We start from the raw sequence: 18,828 nt of genomic DNA, 5'->3' as shown, positions 1-18,828 counted from the left end.
TCTATCATATTCTAAATATCCCTGGTTCTTGGGTCTATGCCTGGATGTTGTTTTCCACTTGAATGGTTGTCTGTTCCTTCACAAGTGTTGAATTGCTTTAATGACAGTTTTATGGTATTTTTTAAACTTTATTGAGGAATAACTGGGAATATTGACATATATAATTGTATATATTTAAAATGTATAATGTAATGAAATACATATACATTGTGGAATGATTACGATGATCAAGATAATTAACACATCCATCACCTCACATAGTTAACATTTTAAATTTTTTTGTGGTGAGAATGCATAAGCTCTATTCTCAGAGACCTTTGAGTAAATATCATATTTTTACCTGTAGTCACCATGCTGTACATTAGACCTCAGAACTAATTCTTATAATTGAACATTTGTACCCTTTGACCTAAATCACCCATTTCCCTCCCAGCCCCTGTCAACTACCATTCTATTCTCTGTTTCTATGAAATCAGCTTTTAAAAAAGTTTTTTAGATTTTACATATGTGATAACATACAGCATTTATCTTTAGCTTGTTTCACCTGGTATAATGTCTTCCAGGTTCATCCATGTTGTTGCAATGGCAAAAATTCATTTATTTCATTGCTGAATAATATTTCATTGTATATATACTACATTTTTATGCATTTATTTTTTGAGAGACATTGATATTGTTTCCGTATCTTGGCTACTGTGAATAATGCTACAGTGAACCTGGGGGTGCGTATATCTTCTTGAGTTAGTATTTTTGTTTTCTTCAGATAAATACTCAGAAGTTGAATTGCTGGATTCATATGGTAATTTTTGAAAGTTTCTGTAATGTTTTCCATAATAGCTGCACCAATTTACATTCTCAACAATGCACAAGTATTCCCATCCATTCTAACATATGTAAAGTGATATCTCATTGTGGTTTCAATTTGCATTTACCTGATGATTAATGATGTTGAAAACCTTTTCATGTACCTGTTGGCCATCTGTATATCTTCTTTGGAAAAATTTTTGTTCAGATCCTCTGCCCATTTTTCAATCTGATTGGATTTTTTGCTATTGAATTTTATGGGTTCTTTATTTTGGGTATTAACCCCTTGTTAGATATATGATTTGCAAATGTTTTCTTCCATTCTTCAGATTCCCTTTTTAATTTATTGATTATGTTCTTTGCTGTACAGAAGCTCTTTAGTTTGATGTAGTCCCACTTGTTTATTTTAGCTTTTGTTGCCTGTGTCTTATCCAGGAAATCATTAACAAGACCAATGTCATGGAGCTTCTACCTATTTCTTCTAGGAGTTTTACAGTTTCAGGTCTTATATTTAAGTGTTTGATCCATTTGGAGTTAATTTTTGTGAGAGTGGTCCATTTACCTTCTTATGCATGTGGACACTCAGTTTTCCTAACACTGTTTATTGAACAGACTATCCTTTCCCCATTGTGTGTTCTTGGTGCCCTTGTCAAAAATTATAGATTATTTGATCTATAGCCAAAGCAATCCTGAGAAAGAAGAACAAAGTTGGAGGTGTCGCACTTTCTGATTACAAGATATATTACAGCTGATTTCTGTAGGGGGCAATCTTGTGAATAAACCAGTGCTCTTGCAGAGACCACCACCTGTACATATTTTAGATCTTTAAGGGTGGTACTAATCTCTAACATTCTGTCCACAAACATTATTATTGGCAGTTATGTAAATGTGAATGATTGACTGATACTCGGAACCTGACTATAGGAGTATCCTTGCCTTTTGGATTCCTCATTTGACAACCCAATTCTAGTTATTTGTTACAGATTTTTTGAGATACCTATTATATATTAATCACTAAAAAATGCTGAGATGAATTATATTAGATCCTGACTTAAAGGAGCTTATATTTAAAAAATCAATATTCAATTCAGACTATGTCAAAGTCTCCACTCTCTGACTTTTCCACAGATATCAAGATTAATTAGGTTTGAGAAAATAAAATATTAAAAATCAGGTCATTTTTAGAAGTCTAGAATCAGTGTAGTCCTCAGAGAAAATTCTAAAATAACCAAAGAAATTATTCCCCTTGGTCTCCTCATTCTGTATTCTTTCCCTCTTGAGCATGAGTTCTTGTCTATCTGAAATAACATGTGTCTCTTTTTCTTCCCATCAAAGCCTGTTTTTAGAGAAAGACCAGATAAATATATCTCAATCCAAGCAGTAAATGGTTAACAGCTAACTGCAATATAGTACCATTTCAAGGATATTTACACTTCAACACTAAATATAAAGCTGGAACTAATGCAATAAGCCTTGAATTTATAGAATTTTGGCTGTCATTTAGTGAGCAGGGAAAAATTTGTGAGTGGTTTGAAACTGGTACTCCTCAGAGTAATCACACCCTACAAGTGGCCATCTACACTGTCAACAGGAGGGGACGAAACTGGCCAGTGTATCCTGCTAGTGCCTTTTAGTTTGAAAGCTCAGATCTTCTTAAAAGTTGGTGAAAGTAAAGAGCTCAAGTTTTTGTTGTAAATGCTGTATTACTTGCCTTCGGCATCGAAGAAAATCTTATCATTAAAGATCATCTTAACAAATATCACTTTGAACCATTTCAAAGGTTTTTTTCTTGCTTCTTAATGTTTTACTTATTCTAGGCAGATTATGAATTTGCTGTAAATATATCTATGCATTTAGCACTTCACAGAATTAAAATATTAGAAGTATCCCAAGATAAAACATCAACTGTTTTAAAACATAACATTAAATTTTTTTATACTGATTATTTCTTAATAAGAATGTACGGAAAATGCCATACAGGAATCTTTTCTATTTCTTTAAGCATAGTAGTATCAGTTTTGAATACTAACACCATGCTTTCTCCCAATGCTGGCAACAAACCACCTTCGAATGTGGTTGCAGGATAGTTAGAATGTTGATTCAGCTGTTAACCTCCCTTTGCTACAGAGATTGTCAAATAGTTGAATTTTGGATGATGTTCTTCATAAATGGGGCCAGTTGTTTAATACAAAAATGAGCTGAGAAGAGTAATCACTGAGATATCAGAAGTGGCCAAGCAGTGGGTCCTGTTTTCCACCAGGGTGGTCCTCATTAGAGACAAAGACCAAAGTTCATTTGGAGAGTCTGCTCACATCAAGCAAAGGGGTGCTTCTAAATGGCCATTTTAGCATCTCAGTTGACTTAACAGAATAAGCCAGCCAACTGCATGAGTTGAGTAGGTCTCGGCATGATGGATTCCGTTCACTTAAACTTATTATTTTTTATCTTTTGTCACTTGGGTTTGGTTGAGTAACTTGGTATTTTTAGTTGTTATTCAAGGAGTGGTTCTGAAAGAAGACGCCTGATTAAATCAGTCAATAAAAATTTATTTCTTGAGTTCCTATTGTGTGCAAAACTGTACCTAGTAAACACTGTAGGATATATACAAAAATGTATTATCCACAGCTTGACGAAATTTATAGTCTAGTTGGGTAAAACAAGGCATATACATATACTAGACACTGGTAAAGGCATTATGTGAGAGTTAAATAAGTAATTATACTTTGGTGTTAATAGAGAAAGTAGCATGAGGTAGAAGAATTAGGGAAGGCTGGATGGAAAAGATGGGTCTTGAATTAGATTGTTGATGAATAAATGGCACGAAAGGGGGAGGGCGTTTCAGGCAGGGTAAATCATATGAGCAAAGCCTGAACATCTAGGTAATATGCATGTTGGATTTACAAAACAGCAATAAAACTGACTGTTGATACAGATTCTTTGTGTTGGTATGGACTGACAGATAAGGTTGTAAAACTAGGTTGGGGCCAAATTGCGTAAGACCTTTGATTCCAAGCATTGTCAGAGGCAGAGTATTCAGAAGCTCAGTAGTCAGGCCTAATAACGTAATTCTTGTATTATGAAAAAGAGGCGGTAAGCTGATTGTTTTAAAAAATGCCCTCCATAGCCCTCACCAGTGTTGCTCCAGGGCACCTAAAGGTCACAGGTTTGATTCCCGGTCAAGGGCATGTACCTGGGTTGCAGGTTCTATACCGGCCCCAGTCGGGGCTCGTGCTGGAGGCAACCAATCAATGTGTCTCTCTCACATCAATATTTCTCTCTCTCTTTCCCCCTTCCCCTTCCTCCCTCCTTTCCACCCTCTCTAAAAATCAATGGAAAAAAAAGCCTCCAATGAGGACTGACAACAACAAAAATGCCCTCTACAAGTCACATCTTTGGCACCTAGTATCTACAATTTACCCTTCTTCCCACTTACACGGTTTCTTAAATGCCTCCGGTGATATACTGCAGTCACCCACACACTTGAAAAGACCTCTCCAGCAAAGGATAGCCCAAGTATTAGTCCATCATTGCCAACAGCTCCACGGCTCGCTTCTTGGAGTAAGGCGCCTTGTTCTCAGTGAGGCCTAGATGGAGGTCCACAACCAACCAGTATATAATTTTAGAAAGAAAACAAGATTGCCACAATAGTCATTTCATTTGGAAAAAGAAAGAATGGGATACAACACAGAGTGGCCCAGACCCATAGCTGTGCATTTAAAACAACAGTAGGCTGTTGATACATGCCCTTTCCTTGTAACAATATAAGTCAGCCTTTTTTAATCACCTAACTCCCCGCTTCCTGGCACGAACACACACACACTGAAACGGGGAGAATCTGAGATAGTCTCCAGAGTATACATTTTATGAAGCTAGGGAATATTTTTGTTCTCTAGTGTACATGTTCAGTGCCAAGAACAATGCCTGACACTTAGTAACTACATGTCGAATGAGTGAATTGATACTCTTAATTAAGACACTCATAAGAATTTGAAATGAGTCAAATATATAGACACTGAGTAATTAAAATGATACTTATGCAAAGGTAAGTGTCCAATTATAGTTATGCTATTACCTCCAAAACAATTTGAAATCTGAGCTTCACTGATGTTTATCTGGGGACAAGTTTTTTAAGGATCTTCCAATGGTTGCTAACTGTTGTCTACCAAAAAGCAAGTGATTATCAAAAACGCCCAACACCGATTACCTATTTGTTTTATAGTTGTATTGTGCTGTAATTTACATATAAAAACTGCATATATTTATACAATTTGATAATTTTTGATATGTGGATAACTCCTGAAACCATCAGCAAAATCAAAATAGTGAACATCCATCAAACCACAAAACTTCTTTGTAATCTTCCTTTCCTGTCCCTGATGTTCCTCCCTTCCCCTGTCTACTCCTGATCTGCTTTTTGTTGCCATAGCTCATCCGAACCTAAGTATCAAATAGTGGTCAAAATAGTTTATTTAAAAATTATAAATTTAATGTAGCTTTGTGTAAATTTTAGGAAAATAACAGTGGAATTTGCAATTGACTTTGTAGGTTCTTCTAAGAGTGACTTCAAACATACTGTGTGTGAATGCTATTTAAACAAAGTCTTATTTAGTACAAAGGGTATATGCTTGTGTCATACGGGATTTTATTGTCTTTTCTGTTGTCGATTTTCTCTGCTGAGTGTTTAGGATGCAACACATAAATGAATTCAGCTGTGCTATATTTACTGCTCAAATATATAGAATTACAAAAGGGAAAACACATGAATAGCAAAAATCATTTGCAAAGATTTTCAACAATAATCTTTTTTTTGTGGCGTTTTACATCTAAAACAGCAAAAGAGAAGAGAGCCAGATACCTGGATGAATTCTTTATTTTGCATTTATTTTTCCAGAAGCTCACATTTTCTGTTCATGGTTTTCTCAGAATATAGAACAGTTCCTTGATTTGCAGTTGCATGCTGCCTTGTGTTAAAGTTTCATTTCTATAGTTTACTGGGAAAGCGAATTTATTACTTTTACCCTTAAAAAAACGTTGGCCTTAACTTTTGGATGGATTATTCTCACTCAGAAAAGGTAATTGTAATCTTTTCTTTATTACTTTCCTACTTGGACTTACCTTATTACTGACATGGTATGTACTTTCACAAATGCTAAAGAACAGACTCATATGATTTTTTTTTTTTTTGGATCTGTAGCGAATTCTCCCCTTACAGATCCTCTCTCCCTCTGGGTACATTCTTTCTTGTTTGCATATGTGAAATTTCAGTCCTATATATAGAAGCTATGCTAGTTGACTTTGGGCTTTTTTTTGGGGAGGGGTTTGGTTTCTCGGACAGAGGATAACTTTTGAAACTGCATAATTGAAAATAAAATTGTTCATACAATTTGTTTTTACCTTGTTTGTCAATTCAGGCCATCAAATATTTATTGAATGTGCTGTATGTCCAGCACCAGACTAAGCTTTGTGTAACTTTGCCCTCTAGGAATTCATAATTTATATGTTGCCCTATTTTAAATGATTTATTAATTTTATCTTTTTTTAATATGACTATTTTTGTAAAGAATATATTCATATCTACGTTGTTCACACTTATAAACTACTAAGAAGATAAATTTAAGGCAAACCATATTGAGTTTTATATATATATACATATATATATGTTTTTTTCTTCAATATGTTTTTATTGATTTCAGAGAGAGGAAGGGAGAAAGAGAGAAACATCAATAATGAGAGTCATTAATCAATTGCCTCCTACATGCTCCCTACTGGGGATCCAGCCCAAAACCTGGGCATGTGTCCTGATGGGGAATAGAATCGTGACCTCCTGGTTCATAGGTCCGTGCTCAACCACTGAGCCACACCAGCTGGGCTAGTTCTTGTATATTTAAAGCATGATGGATATAAAAATCAATGAAAATTTGAAAATTTTCATGAAAGTTAAATGGCCTAAATGCCACTCTTATCTATAACAACTGAGTATTTTAAAGCTATCTTATAAAATATTAGGAACGTTTAAATTTCTCAAAATATTTATTTTCAACATATTATTATAACTGAACATACTGTTACCTCCAAAACAATTCAAAATCTGAACTTTGCTGATTTTATCTGGGGGAAAATTCAATGAGTAACTTTTATTTTTTCTGTAAAGGTCTTTAAATTGTTACAAACTGTTGCCTACCAAAAAATAAATGATTACCTGAAACACCCGATACCAGTTACCTTTTTTTTACAGCTTATTCAGCTATAATTGACATTCTGAGGTAGTTATATCATAAAATAATAAGATGAATTTATTTAAATTGTGTAATTTTATAATTGTTCATGTATGTATAACTCATCACCAAGATCAAGATAGTGAACATATCTGTCAGACTCAGCGGTGTCTTTTTCATCTTTTGTATTTTCTCCCTTCTGTTCTTCCTGCCCCCACCCTTTTCAGGCTACCACTGATCTGCTTTTTGTCACAATAGACTAATTTGCATTTCTGAAAGTTTTTGTATAAATGAATTTACATAGTGTGTAATCCTTTATAATGTGAGTTCTTTTACTTAGCATAATGCATTTGAGATTGGTCCAGGTTGCCACATTCATGTTGTTTTCAATTTACTGATACACTATTGTTACTTTATCCATTGGATTTATTTATTTTGTGGATTGCTTATCCATTTGAACCTTTTTTTTTTTTTTTTTTTTACACCAAAAGGACTATAAATCTCAATAGAAAACAGAGACTTGCCATAGAGCATCATATACTTACTTTATTAGGACATTCTAGCTTCCAAACTTATGACTACTGCCAGAATAAGAATAACAATATTTTACTTTTATAAGATCCCAGGAAACTAATGGAATCTGCTAGTGCCTTTGGTTCCCAGGTTTTGCTTTTAAAAATGTGTGTGAAGTAGTCTGCAGCCTTTAGCAATTAGAGCATAATAAAGCATTGTTTTTACTGGAGAGAATGCTGAGTCACACTTCTTTGTGCAGTAAACAGATGTGAGGGGTCCAAAAATAGAAGACACATTTTTACTTATTATTTTTCAAGCTTCTTTAGGTTTCTACTTGATAAAAATTGATGATTAGATTATTTCTGTTAAGAAGGCACCAAATGCAGGATACAAAATAACTATACAAAGATCATTTGTGTTTCCAAACACTATTAACACACTGTCAGAATGAAAAATTAAGAAAACAATCCCATTTACAATTACATCAAAAAGAAGACAATGCCTAGGAATAAATTTAGCCAAGGAGGTGAAAGACGTATACACTGAAATCTATGACATTAATGGGAAAAATTGAAGAAGACACTTATAAATGAAAAGATATTCCATGCTTATGGTTTAGAAGAATTAATATTGTCAAAATGCCCATACTACCCAAAGCAGTCTACAGATTTAAGATAATTCCTATCAAAATCCCAATGGCATTTTTCACAGAAATGGAACAAACAATTCTAAAATTTGTATGGAACCAAAAATGACTCCAAATAGCCAGAGCAATCTTGAGAAAGAAGAAGAAAGCTAGAGGCATCATGCTTCCTGGTTTGAAACTATATTACAAAGATACAGTATTCAAACAGTATGGTATCAGCATAAAAACAGACACATCGACCAATGGAACTGAATAGAAAACCCAGAAATAAACGCACCTATATATAGTCAATTAATCTAAGATAAAGAAACCAAGGATAAACAATTGGGGGGAAGATAGTCCCTACAATAAATGTTGTTGGTAAAACTGGACAGATACATGCAAAAAAGTGAAACTGGACCCCTTATTTTATGCCATACAGGCAAACCTCATTTTATGTGCCTCACCTTATTGCTTTTCGCAGATACAGTGTTTCTTACAAATTGAAGTTTTGTGTCAACCCTGGACAGAACAGTCTATGGGCACCAGTTTTTCTAACAGCATTTGCTCACTTTTTGTGTCTGTGTCACATTTTGTTAATTCTTGCAACATTTCAAACTTTTTCATTAGTATATCTGTTACTGTGGTCTGTGATCAATAATTTTTCATATTACTATTGTAACTGTTCTGGTGCACCACAAACTGCACCCATGTAAGAACTTAATTGATAAATGTTGTGTGTGTTCTGACTGCTCCACTGACTGGCCATTCTCCAGTCTCTTTCCCTCTCCTCAGGCCTCTCTATTCCTTGAGATACAACAATATTGAAATAAGCAAATTAATAACACTACAATGGCCTCTAAGTGTTCAAGTAAAAGGAAGAGTCGCACATCTCTCACTTTAAGTCAAAAGCTAGAAATGATTAAGGTTATTGAGGAAGGCATGTTGAAAGATGAGATAGATAAAAAAATGTAGGCCTCTTACACCAAACAGCTAGCCAAGTTGTGAATACAAAGGAAAAGTTCTTGAAGGGAATGAAAAGTGCTACTCCAGTGAACACATGAATGATAAGTGAAACAGCCTTATTGTTGATACGGAGAAAGTTTTAATGGTCTGGGTAGAAGACCAAACCAGCCACAACATTCCCTTAAGCCAAAGCCTAATCCAGAGCAAGGCTTAATTAACTCTCTTCAATTCTCTGAAGCCTGAGAGAGGTGATGAAGCTGCTGAAGAAAAGTTTGAAGCTAGCAGAGGTTGGTTATGAGGTTAAGGAAAGAAGCCGTCTCCATAACATAAAAGTGCAATGTGAAGCGGTAAGTGTTGATGTAGAAGCCATAGCAAATTATCCAGAAGATCTAGCTAAAATAATTAATGAGGGTGGCTATATTAAGCAACAGATTTTCAATGTAGATGGAACAGCCTTATATTGGAAGAAGTTGCCATCAAGATGCCAGCTGAAGAGAAGTCAATGCCTGGCTTCAAAGTTTCAAAGGAGAGGCTGACTCTCTTGTTAGGGGCTAATGCAGCTGGTGATTTTAAATTAAATCCAGTGCTCATTTACCATTCCAGAAATCCTAGGGCCCTTAAGAATTATGCTAAATCTACCCTGCCGGTGCTTTATAAATGGAACAACAAAGCCTGGAGGACAGCACATCTGTTTACAGCATGGCTTACTGAATATTTTTAAGCTCACTATTGAGACCTACTGCTCAGAAAAAAGATTTTTTTCAAAATATTACTGCTCATTGACGATGCACCTGCTCACCCAAGGGCACTGATGCAGATTTCCAACAAGATTAATGTTGTTTTATGCCTGCTATAAAACAATACAGAACAGGTTAGTGGTTGCCAGAGGTAGGGGGACAGGGTCGAAATACGTAAAGGTGGTAACAAAGTACAAACTTCCAGTTACGGGTAGTAAATGTAAAGAGGGCCAAATGTATAGTGACAGAAGATGAAAAATAAAGTAAGTAAGTTATGAAGATGTAATGTACAGCATTATGGCATAGTAAATACTACTGTACTGTGTATTTGTAAGTTGCTAAGAGAGTAGATCTTAAAAGTTCTTATAAAAAAAATTATAACATTTGTGGTGGTGGATGTTAACTAGAATTGCTGTGGTGATTATTTCACTATATATACATATATTGAATCAATATGTTTTACACCTGAAGGCAGTACAATGTTATATGTCAATTATATCTGAAATTTTTAAAAGGCACCTGAAATCAGGCTGCTCTTTCTTTTTCTCACTTAGGTGTTATACTTTCCGTTGTGATGTGATGACTTAGCAGATAGTGAAGCACATTGAAGGAGAAACCGTTTTGACTTTTCAGTGTTTCCAAGTTATTTTAAATTAAAATAAATTATAGTATCCTTATGAGATTTTCATTTTTAATTTTTTCCTGTATGGTTTCATGCCAACATAATTTTTAAATCAAATTTTAGACTCTGAATGATACATTTTTTATCTTTCAGTCTGTAAGGTCTCTGAAATATTGCTACTTGGCAAGCATGGCCATGTCCTGTCATTTGATTTACATTTTAAACAGTAAATTTGAGAGTTAAAAAAATCTTTTTATAGACATATGTTATTATTAAAGTTCATTGGACCCAGTTAACTCTAATTTTTGTATTTGAAAGACAAGATCTCTACTTGGCAGTAACCTGGGTATGAAATTTTCAAATTATAAAATTGTTTTCTGGCCAAGTTTTAGAGATTGTTTTTTCTCCTTTTAATAACTGTGCTGATGTTTTCTGAACTTTTAAATTAAGTTCTAATTTTAAAACAGTCAGCTTACATCATTATAACATAAGATCATATTTGTTGACATCTTTTGTCTCCTAGTCCCCCTGGTCTTTGATACTTTGTTTTTTTAATATTCCATCACTATTCTTTTAATGTTTAAAAAAGAGCAGATATTAATGCGTATATATACTAAATATTCAGTGTTTATGTGCAAGTCACTTCCATAACTTTTTTCTTACTGTTTTATTTAAATATAAAACATAGATACAGAAAACTATATAAAATAAATGTATATCACAAACATTTATAAGAAAACACTCTTGTAACTACCACGCAGGTCAGGAATTGAACTGCCAGAGGTATTTATAGATCCCAACATACCCACAAGCCTCTCTCTCCTCCCAAAAGTAAGCAGTTCCTCTTTTTTCTTTTATGATTTATCACTCAAGTGTGCATCTTTTGAAACTACAGTTTAGGTTTATCTTATTGCTGTGTCTTTTAATCTACACAGTCTCTTTCCATTTCCCTTTTCCCCCTTATAATTTAGTTGTTGAAGATCTTCAGTCATTTAACCTGTAGAGTTTCCCACAGCCTGGATTTTGCTGATTATAGTCTTATGGTATAGTTACACGTTTCTTGGTCCTCTGTATTTCCTCAAATTGATAGCCATGTACAGAGTCCTGGCCATATTCAGTTTTGTTTGTTTGGTTTTGGCAAGACTATAGGTGGTATGTGTTCTTTCATCAGGAAGCACTTAATGTCTAGTTATCTCTTTTTGTGTGTGATGTTAGTATTAGTTGGTTACTAAACTGCGTAGATCCATTAGATCATTTAGGTGATTGCAACATGGAGACATTCTTGCTCTATCATGTCTTTTTTATTCATTGGTTGGAATGCATTCCTTCATCTATTTGATTCGTAGTGGTACAATATATAGAGGAAAGGTGGAATAAATGCTTGATTCTTTACTTTTGTTTACCAGGTTTCAAAATAATGAGTTGGCTCCCTTGCATCCTCTGCACATACAGTTTTCTTCTTGTCTGTCATTTTGAACTTATGAATTTGAACATATTTGACATGTTTTAATCCATTGCAGTTGTTATCCTTATTGAAGTTCATATTGTTTCATATCTGGCCAGTGGGATCCTCTCCAAGCTCCCAGAGTTCTTTTAATAGGGCTCTAGATAGCTTTCTTGTTTTCTGGTAGGACAGGATGTGCTGGGCTCCTCTGAAGGTTGGACAGAAATTACTCATTTATCCATGGGGATGCTCTGAACCAGTGGTTGTACACCAGTGCCTAAAGGCTCAAAGCAGCCACCAACATGTTGTCTTTTTTCTTTTCAGAAGAAACAAGTCAGTTATTCAACAACGACAAGAATCTTTTATTTAGCACCTACCCTGTGCCAGGTGTTGAACTGGTTATGGGGAATATGATTGTTAATAAAACATAAAAATGTCCTCAAGGAGTTTACAATCTGATGTGGAAAACAAAACAAGCCAAAACATGACATTAAGTGGCACTGTAGTACCAAGGATGATGTGAGAGTTCTTAGAAGGGACATGACTCAAGATATGGGGATCAAAGAAAGATTTCCAAGGAAAATATTATTCAATCATTTATTTAATTAAAATATAAGACTTCCAAGTGAAGAAAGAATTATTTAAGGCAGAGAAGGCATAAGTGAACCTGATTTCCTTTAATTAGAAAAGCAGTCAGTAAGTCTGTATTAAACATATTCTGTTCCAAAACTTCCAGAAATTTGATTCTGTGACCAGTCTTTCTGTTACCACTGCCTTTTTTCTGCCAGAAATGTTCCCAAGTAATACTTTTTTTTTACAGAATCCAGGTTTTAAATTGGAGTCAAGGCATTTCTGTCCTAATCCAGAGTGGATGAGTCAGTACCCTTTCTCTTGATTTTCCTTCCAAGAAGAGTATTTCAGAATCAACCTTGCTAATCTCTCTTTTACTTGTGGGAATTGTTATTACCTTCATATTTACCCCTCCACTGAACTACATTTTCTAGCTGACATTCATGTTTAATTTCAGCCTTCTTTTAAAGATGCTGGTTCTTGAATTTGTATTACTTTTTATTTCTTTGTCTATGTCCACAGGAAACTGAAACAGTTTTATCTGTGACAAAATTAATACAAGTAAAATTATAGTCATTTATTATCATTATTGAAACTAGTCATGATGAATAACAATCTAATTCATTATTTCAGCAAGAATATTAATCTAATCATTTAGAGTAACATTCTAGGCCTTTTCCCTGCACAGTTTATTTAACATTATAGTACATCTCTGTTTCTTGAGCCAACTATTTTAGACTACTGAAGTATCATTTCCAGAAAGGTAAAATTATGATTCTCAGGCAAATATAAAGTAAACATGGGTCAGAAATTATATTCAACTCATTAATTAATGATGGTACTAGTAAGAAGTTAAGATGAATTCAAAGAACACTTGAAGAGATAAGTATTTATAGACATATATGCGAGTGCTAGAATAAGGTAGTTGAGTTAGATACAAAACTAATCAAAGCCCTGTATATTAATCCATAACCTTTGGGGTTATTTTTCTCATCAGACAGTAGTTATTTATGTCTCTACTTAGCAGAAATCTACAAGTTACTGTATGGTTAGTAAACAGTGAGTCTAGCAAAGTACATTCCCCTAATCCTTGGGTGGCTCTGAGTCCCATGTGACATTGAAAGGACCTGTTATGGACCGTTTGCCTTTTTTTGAAGTTGTAGATGATTTTTGAATAAGACTCCCACTCTCTTAGACTGGATGAGAGGTCTGAGGATTGTTCATGAACACCTCACAAAGCAAGCTGTTTTAGGGCACTTTGCAAGTGCAGTGTTCCAGTGTTAACTGCCTAACAATTAATCTTTAATATTGAGTTTTTGAGGAGTACAAATCATTCTAACTAGGCATGAGAGAAAAGCAAAGGGAATTCTTATATGCTTGATATACTTAAAGCAATTTGCTATGGAATAAACTTTTCATTTTTTTGTTCCCTAGGGTTTTCCAGGTGATATTGGTATTCCTGGACAAAATGGCCCTGAAGGATCAAAGGTAAACAAAAGAAAAAGAAAAAAATTTGATACCTATAGTCCTCTAATCTCACATTTCAGTGAGTTAGTTTTAAGAAAGATTTTAGGAAATCAGAATATTTCTGGATATGTTTGAACTGTCTCAGATGGATTTAATACACTTTGTACATCTTGTTTCAAGGTAATCAGGGAGTAGTTTGCATGTCTGGATCCTTTGATGCCCTTTGTTAAGTAAGAATCTGTTATCCAATCTTTCGGGTTCAGGTCATCGAAAATGATTTTTCTGCTTTGGTCTGGACTTAGGTTAGGATGACAGTATTTGCAAAGCGCATAAATCACTGAAAAAGTATTTTTTTGAAGAGATGAAAAAAACACACCTAAAAACAATAGCTTATAGTAAATGGGTGAGAGTGTTCTGACCACTGAAACCCTTTAGTGCCCATAGAGTATCCACTAATTAAAATAAAAGAAAGCCTGGGGTGTGCTGGGACTTCTTTGCACAAAATACCTTTAAGAAACCTAAGCATTTTGAACTTCCTTTACTGTTATTATGTATATGTATATAGCAAAATTTTAAACACCAAGCTTTGTCAGGCAGGCTGACATAGAATGAACATTATAAGCAAATAAAGTATTGTGAAAATAAAGACATCGAAAGATGAAAAAGTCTGAAGTTTGGAGAATTATCAGGTTATGAAGCCAACTGTGGAAGGCTTCAGTACGAGTAGAGCGGAAGCTGTGGAAAGTTATCAGTATGAGTAGAGAGGAAGTGATGGGAGATGAATCTGTAAAGGGTATCAATATAGACACAGTAGTCCCACATTATCCACAGTTTTGCTTTCTGCAGTTTCATTTACCCTTGGTCAATGTGGTTCAGAAATACTAAATGGAAAGTTACAGAAATGATTCATAAATTTAAAGTACATGAAGTTCTGATTAGTGTGATGAAATCTCACGTGGTCTTGCTCTGTCTCACCGACATAATGAATCATCCCACTGTCCACAGTATTCACACTGTGTATTCCTGTTAGTCACTTAGTAGCCACCTCCATTTTCAGATTGGCTGTGGCTGTATTGCAGTGTTTATGTTCAAGTAACCCTTATTTTACTTAATAATGGCCCCAAAATGCAAGAGTGGTGATGCTGGCAATTTGGATATGTCAAAGAGAAGCTGTAAGTGAAAACTGAATACACTACAATGAGATATTTTGAGAGAGAGAACATACTAACATAACTTTAATTGCAATATATTACTATAGTTGTTCTATTTTATTAGTTATTGTTATTAGTTTCATACTATTCCTAATTTATGAATTAAACTTTATTATAGGTATGTACATATAGGAAAAAACAGTATATTTAGGTTTGGTTGCTAGCCATGGTTTCAAGCATCCACTGGGAATATTGGAACATACCCCCTCATGGATTACTATATAGTACTATAGTAAATGTTTTACAGATTCCTCATTTAATCTTCACAACAGCATTATAAGGTAGATATCATTCCTGTTTTACAGTGGGTTAAGTTATTCCTTCATAGTCACATAACTGTGACCCAGGTGTAGCTTCAAAGTCTGATCTCTCAACCATTTAGCTTTGGAATTAAATTATGGAGAACATTCAATACCAGCCTGAAGAGTTTCTACTCTATCCCTGGGCATCATGAAGTAATCAAAGATATTTAAGTAGTAAAGAGTCCTTGGTGATTTCTGTTTTAAAAAGATACCTCTTGTGTCAGAATGTAGGATGCTATAAATAGAAGATAAATTGAAGGCAAGGAAATGAGCTAGAAAAGACATTATGAAGATCTGAAATAGGACATTCATTCAATCAGCAAAAATGTATTGGCTGCCTCCTATATGATAGCCATTGTGCAGAACTTAGGGCTGCAAAGATGAAAAGTGCTGATCCCTACTTTCAAGAAACTTACAATCTAAAGACATATATGCAGGACAACCTTTATACGAACCGTGAGTAACATATAATAAGGATACTGTGAGTGTAGGGCTGGGGGCCCCGACCGCACTTTGCAGAGAAGGCAGCAGGAGCTGACGTGATGAAGGAGCAGGAGTTTGAGGACGGACAGGTGAGACACGTGGCATTCAGGGAAAGGAGGCTTGTGAGAGAATGCCGAGCAATAAATATTTGGAACCTATTTATACTAAGAGTTATTCATTGTTTATGTGAAATTCAGACTTAATTTTATCTGGCAGTCCTACTGGCCATCGACGAACTTTCCCTAAACACAGTGACGTTTCCCCTTCCTTTCTGTCTCCAGAGAAGAATTCCTCCTCCTCTTCAGTATTCAGGCTCCACATATGTTTTGCATCAAACCCTCTCTTGACTCCTGAATGACCTCATGCCATCAATTATCACCTTTATCCTGATCTCTGACTCAAAATTTCCTCTTTGCCCTTAAAATTATTTTCACTGCCCATGTTGTAGGTCAGGCCCTCAAGGATTAGTGTAAGAACCTCAAGTGTTCTTCCTGCATCCAGTCTGGCATTTCTTCAACTCTCCTTCCAAGCTGCTGATGGAACAATGTGTGTCAAGTGTAGATCTCATCATGTCACTCTTGGGCTTAAATCCTTCAGTAATCTCCACAGCTTCCAGGTTAAGGCTTTACTTCTTTATTTTTTACACAGGGTTCCTTATGACCTTCCCTGTAGTAGAAAGAATACATGATAAAAGAATGATACAAAGTATAGCATAGTAAATACATAAACCAGTAACATAGTCATTTATTATCATTATTAAGTATTATGTATTATACATAATTTTATGTGCTATACCTTCATATGGCCAGCAGTGCAGTAGGTTTGTTTACATCAGCATCACCACAAATACACGAGTCATGTGCTGTGCTATAACTTTATAACAGCTACAGCATCATTAGGCTATAGGGATTTTTCAGCTCCATTGTAATCTTATGGGACCACTGTCCTATGCGTGGTCTATTGTTGACCAGAACATTTTGTGGCACATGACGTAGTTAGATTTACCATCACCCTTCTAAAGGCATTACTCTGTTTAGAGTACCGAATGATGCCACACTTGTCCAAACCTCACAGCATTCTGCGTGCTGTTCTTTTTGTCTGGTATCGCTCTACCTTCCTGTGCCCTACTTCATCTAGCACCTTCACATCACACACCACATTGTCCAGGAAGCTTTCCCTGTTCCTCCCAAATCTGAGATATCCCTTGTCTGTATTCCTGAAGAAAAAAAAAATCCATCAAGCACTTATATATTATAACTGCCGATTTGCTTATATTCTCTGTTTTGGAAATAGAAACAATACAACTTGATAATGGATTAAATAAATGTGATGGGAGAAAAGGAAGTCAACAACCTGGGACTGACTTGGCTTATTTCACTGACTTAAATAAGGAGCTCGGGAGTAGGAGCAGGTTTGGAGGGTGGGGAAGAAAAGAAGTTTGACTCTGGGCATATTTAGGTTGCAGTCCTGTTTGACATCAAGGTGGAAATAATCACTAATTGTAACACAAGCTGAAAGGTAGATATAGTAAATAGTAGCATGAAGGGAAGCTGAGATAGAGATGTAGTATAGAGAAGGGGGTTGTGAACTTCTTGTGTCTAGTTTTAGCCCTTCATCTGCTGTATACTCGGGAACTTGAGCTTGATACATATATAAACACATTTATTTATTAATTAAATAATTCATTTATTAGTATTTACTGAGTTCCTTTTATGTGTTAGGCCAAGTACTAAATGTAGGATAATCAAGAGTTTTAAACCATGGCCCTTCCCCTGGATGAGGTTACAGTTTAGTGAGAAATTTTTTAAATCACAAAATGTTGTAGGAAGTGCTAAATAAAAGGTAGTGAAATGCTGCGAGAGCCCAGATAACTGAGCAACAGGTTCTGTCTTAGGAGACTAGAAATTACTTCAAGAGGAAGAGATCATTGAACTTAGAGTTTTTAAGTATGTGGCTCATACTAGGTGAAGAACCAGATAGCTTTCCAAATTCTTCCTCGTTGGGAAGTTTTATTTCTCTCGAAGTTTTGTCAAGAATAATGTCAGAGAACTGAAGAAAACCAACTGCCTTTTGAATATTAATAATGACCTTTAAAACTTCCTTCTCATGACTTCCTTTAGTCTTAGAATTACAGTGCTTAAAAACAGGACAAAAGACCTGAAAGCCAGGTATTTTAAGGAGAACCATGGTTGACTTTCCAGTGGGCAGTATCACCTTGTGGGGTACTTTGAGCTTGTCGCCTCACCCGTACTAACATCATCAGACTGTTTGATTTTATAAACATCACTGGGTTTTAAAATACTGTCTAGAAGAGATAATTTTATCGAAAGAACCAGAATATTTTAAAGGAAGAAGGATATGACTTTACATTTTGTAGGTTGAGAAGGACCTGCTTTTGTCTCTCTTCTTGGTCCTTACTATTTGCCTCGAAACTGTTTAGAAACAGAGGAAAAACAGAGCCAAACGTGCTGACCCTGTTAGCATGATGTGTTTCTTTAGTTGTCATGTTGAGAAGGATCTATAGGGTGTTTTCTGAAATAAAAATACTTTTTTTTAGTTATTTTGATCAATTTTTATTCAGCAAGCATTTGATTTTTGACAACATGCATTTTGATTCTCGAAAGATTTCTTTTAATTTTGAAATTTCTAATCATGTTCAGATTGCCACTTTCTTTTGTAAATTGGCTTCTCTTACCAGTTTATATCATGAAGGGAGATTATTTGAAGAGCATTTAGTCCCAACAATGTATTCCAGACTCTGCTGGTCTCTTAACAGATTAAAACACTATATATCCTCTCTGTCTTTTTTTCAGACTTTCTGAACCCTCTATTATGTATTTATTGTACTATTGTCAGATTAACAGTGGGA

General features: G+C 35.0%; 1 protein-coding gene across 1 annotated transcript in view; it reads left to right on the top strand.

Moving 5' to 3' along the window:
* The window catches only part of COL24A1 (collagen type XXIV alpha 1 chain), a 250,825-nt gene that overhangs the window by 97,330 nt on the left and 134,667 nt on the right, over nucleotides 1-18,828 (top strand). The window contains exon 21 of the mRNA XM_081145974.1: nucleotides 13,931-13,984. Within this exon, the coding sequence (XP_081002100.1) occupies nucleotides 13,931-13,984 (54 nt within the window). The remainder of the gene's footprint in view (nucleotides 1-13,930; nucleotides 13,985-18,828) is intronic.

This window comes from Miniopterus schreibersii (assembly GCF_964146895.1).
Source record: "Miniopterus schreibersii genome assembly, chromosome: 8".
In the NCBI taxonomy this organism is placed as follows: domain Eukaryota; kingdom Metazoa; phylum Chordata; class Mammalia; order Chiroptera; family Miniopteridae; genus Miniopterus; species Miniopterus schreibersii.
This window is presented reverse-complemented; position numbering and strand designations above follow the sequence as displayed.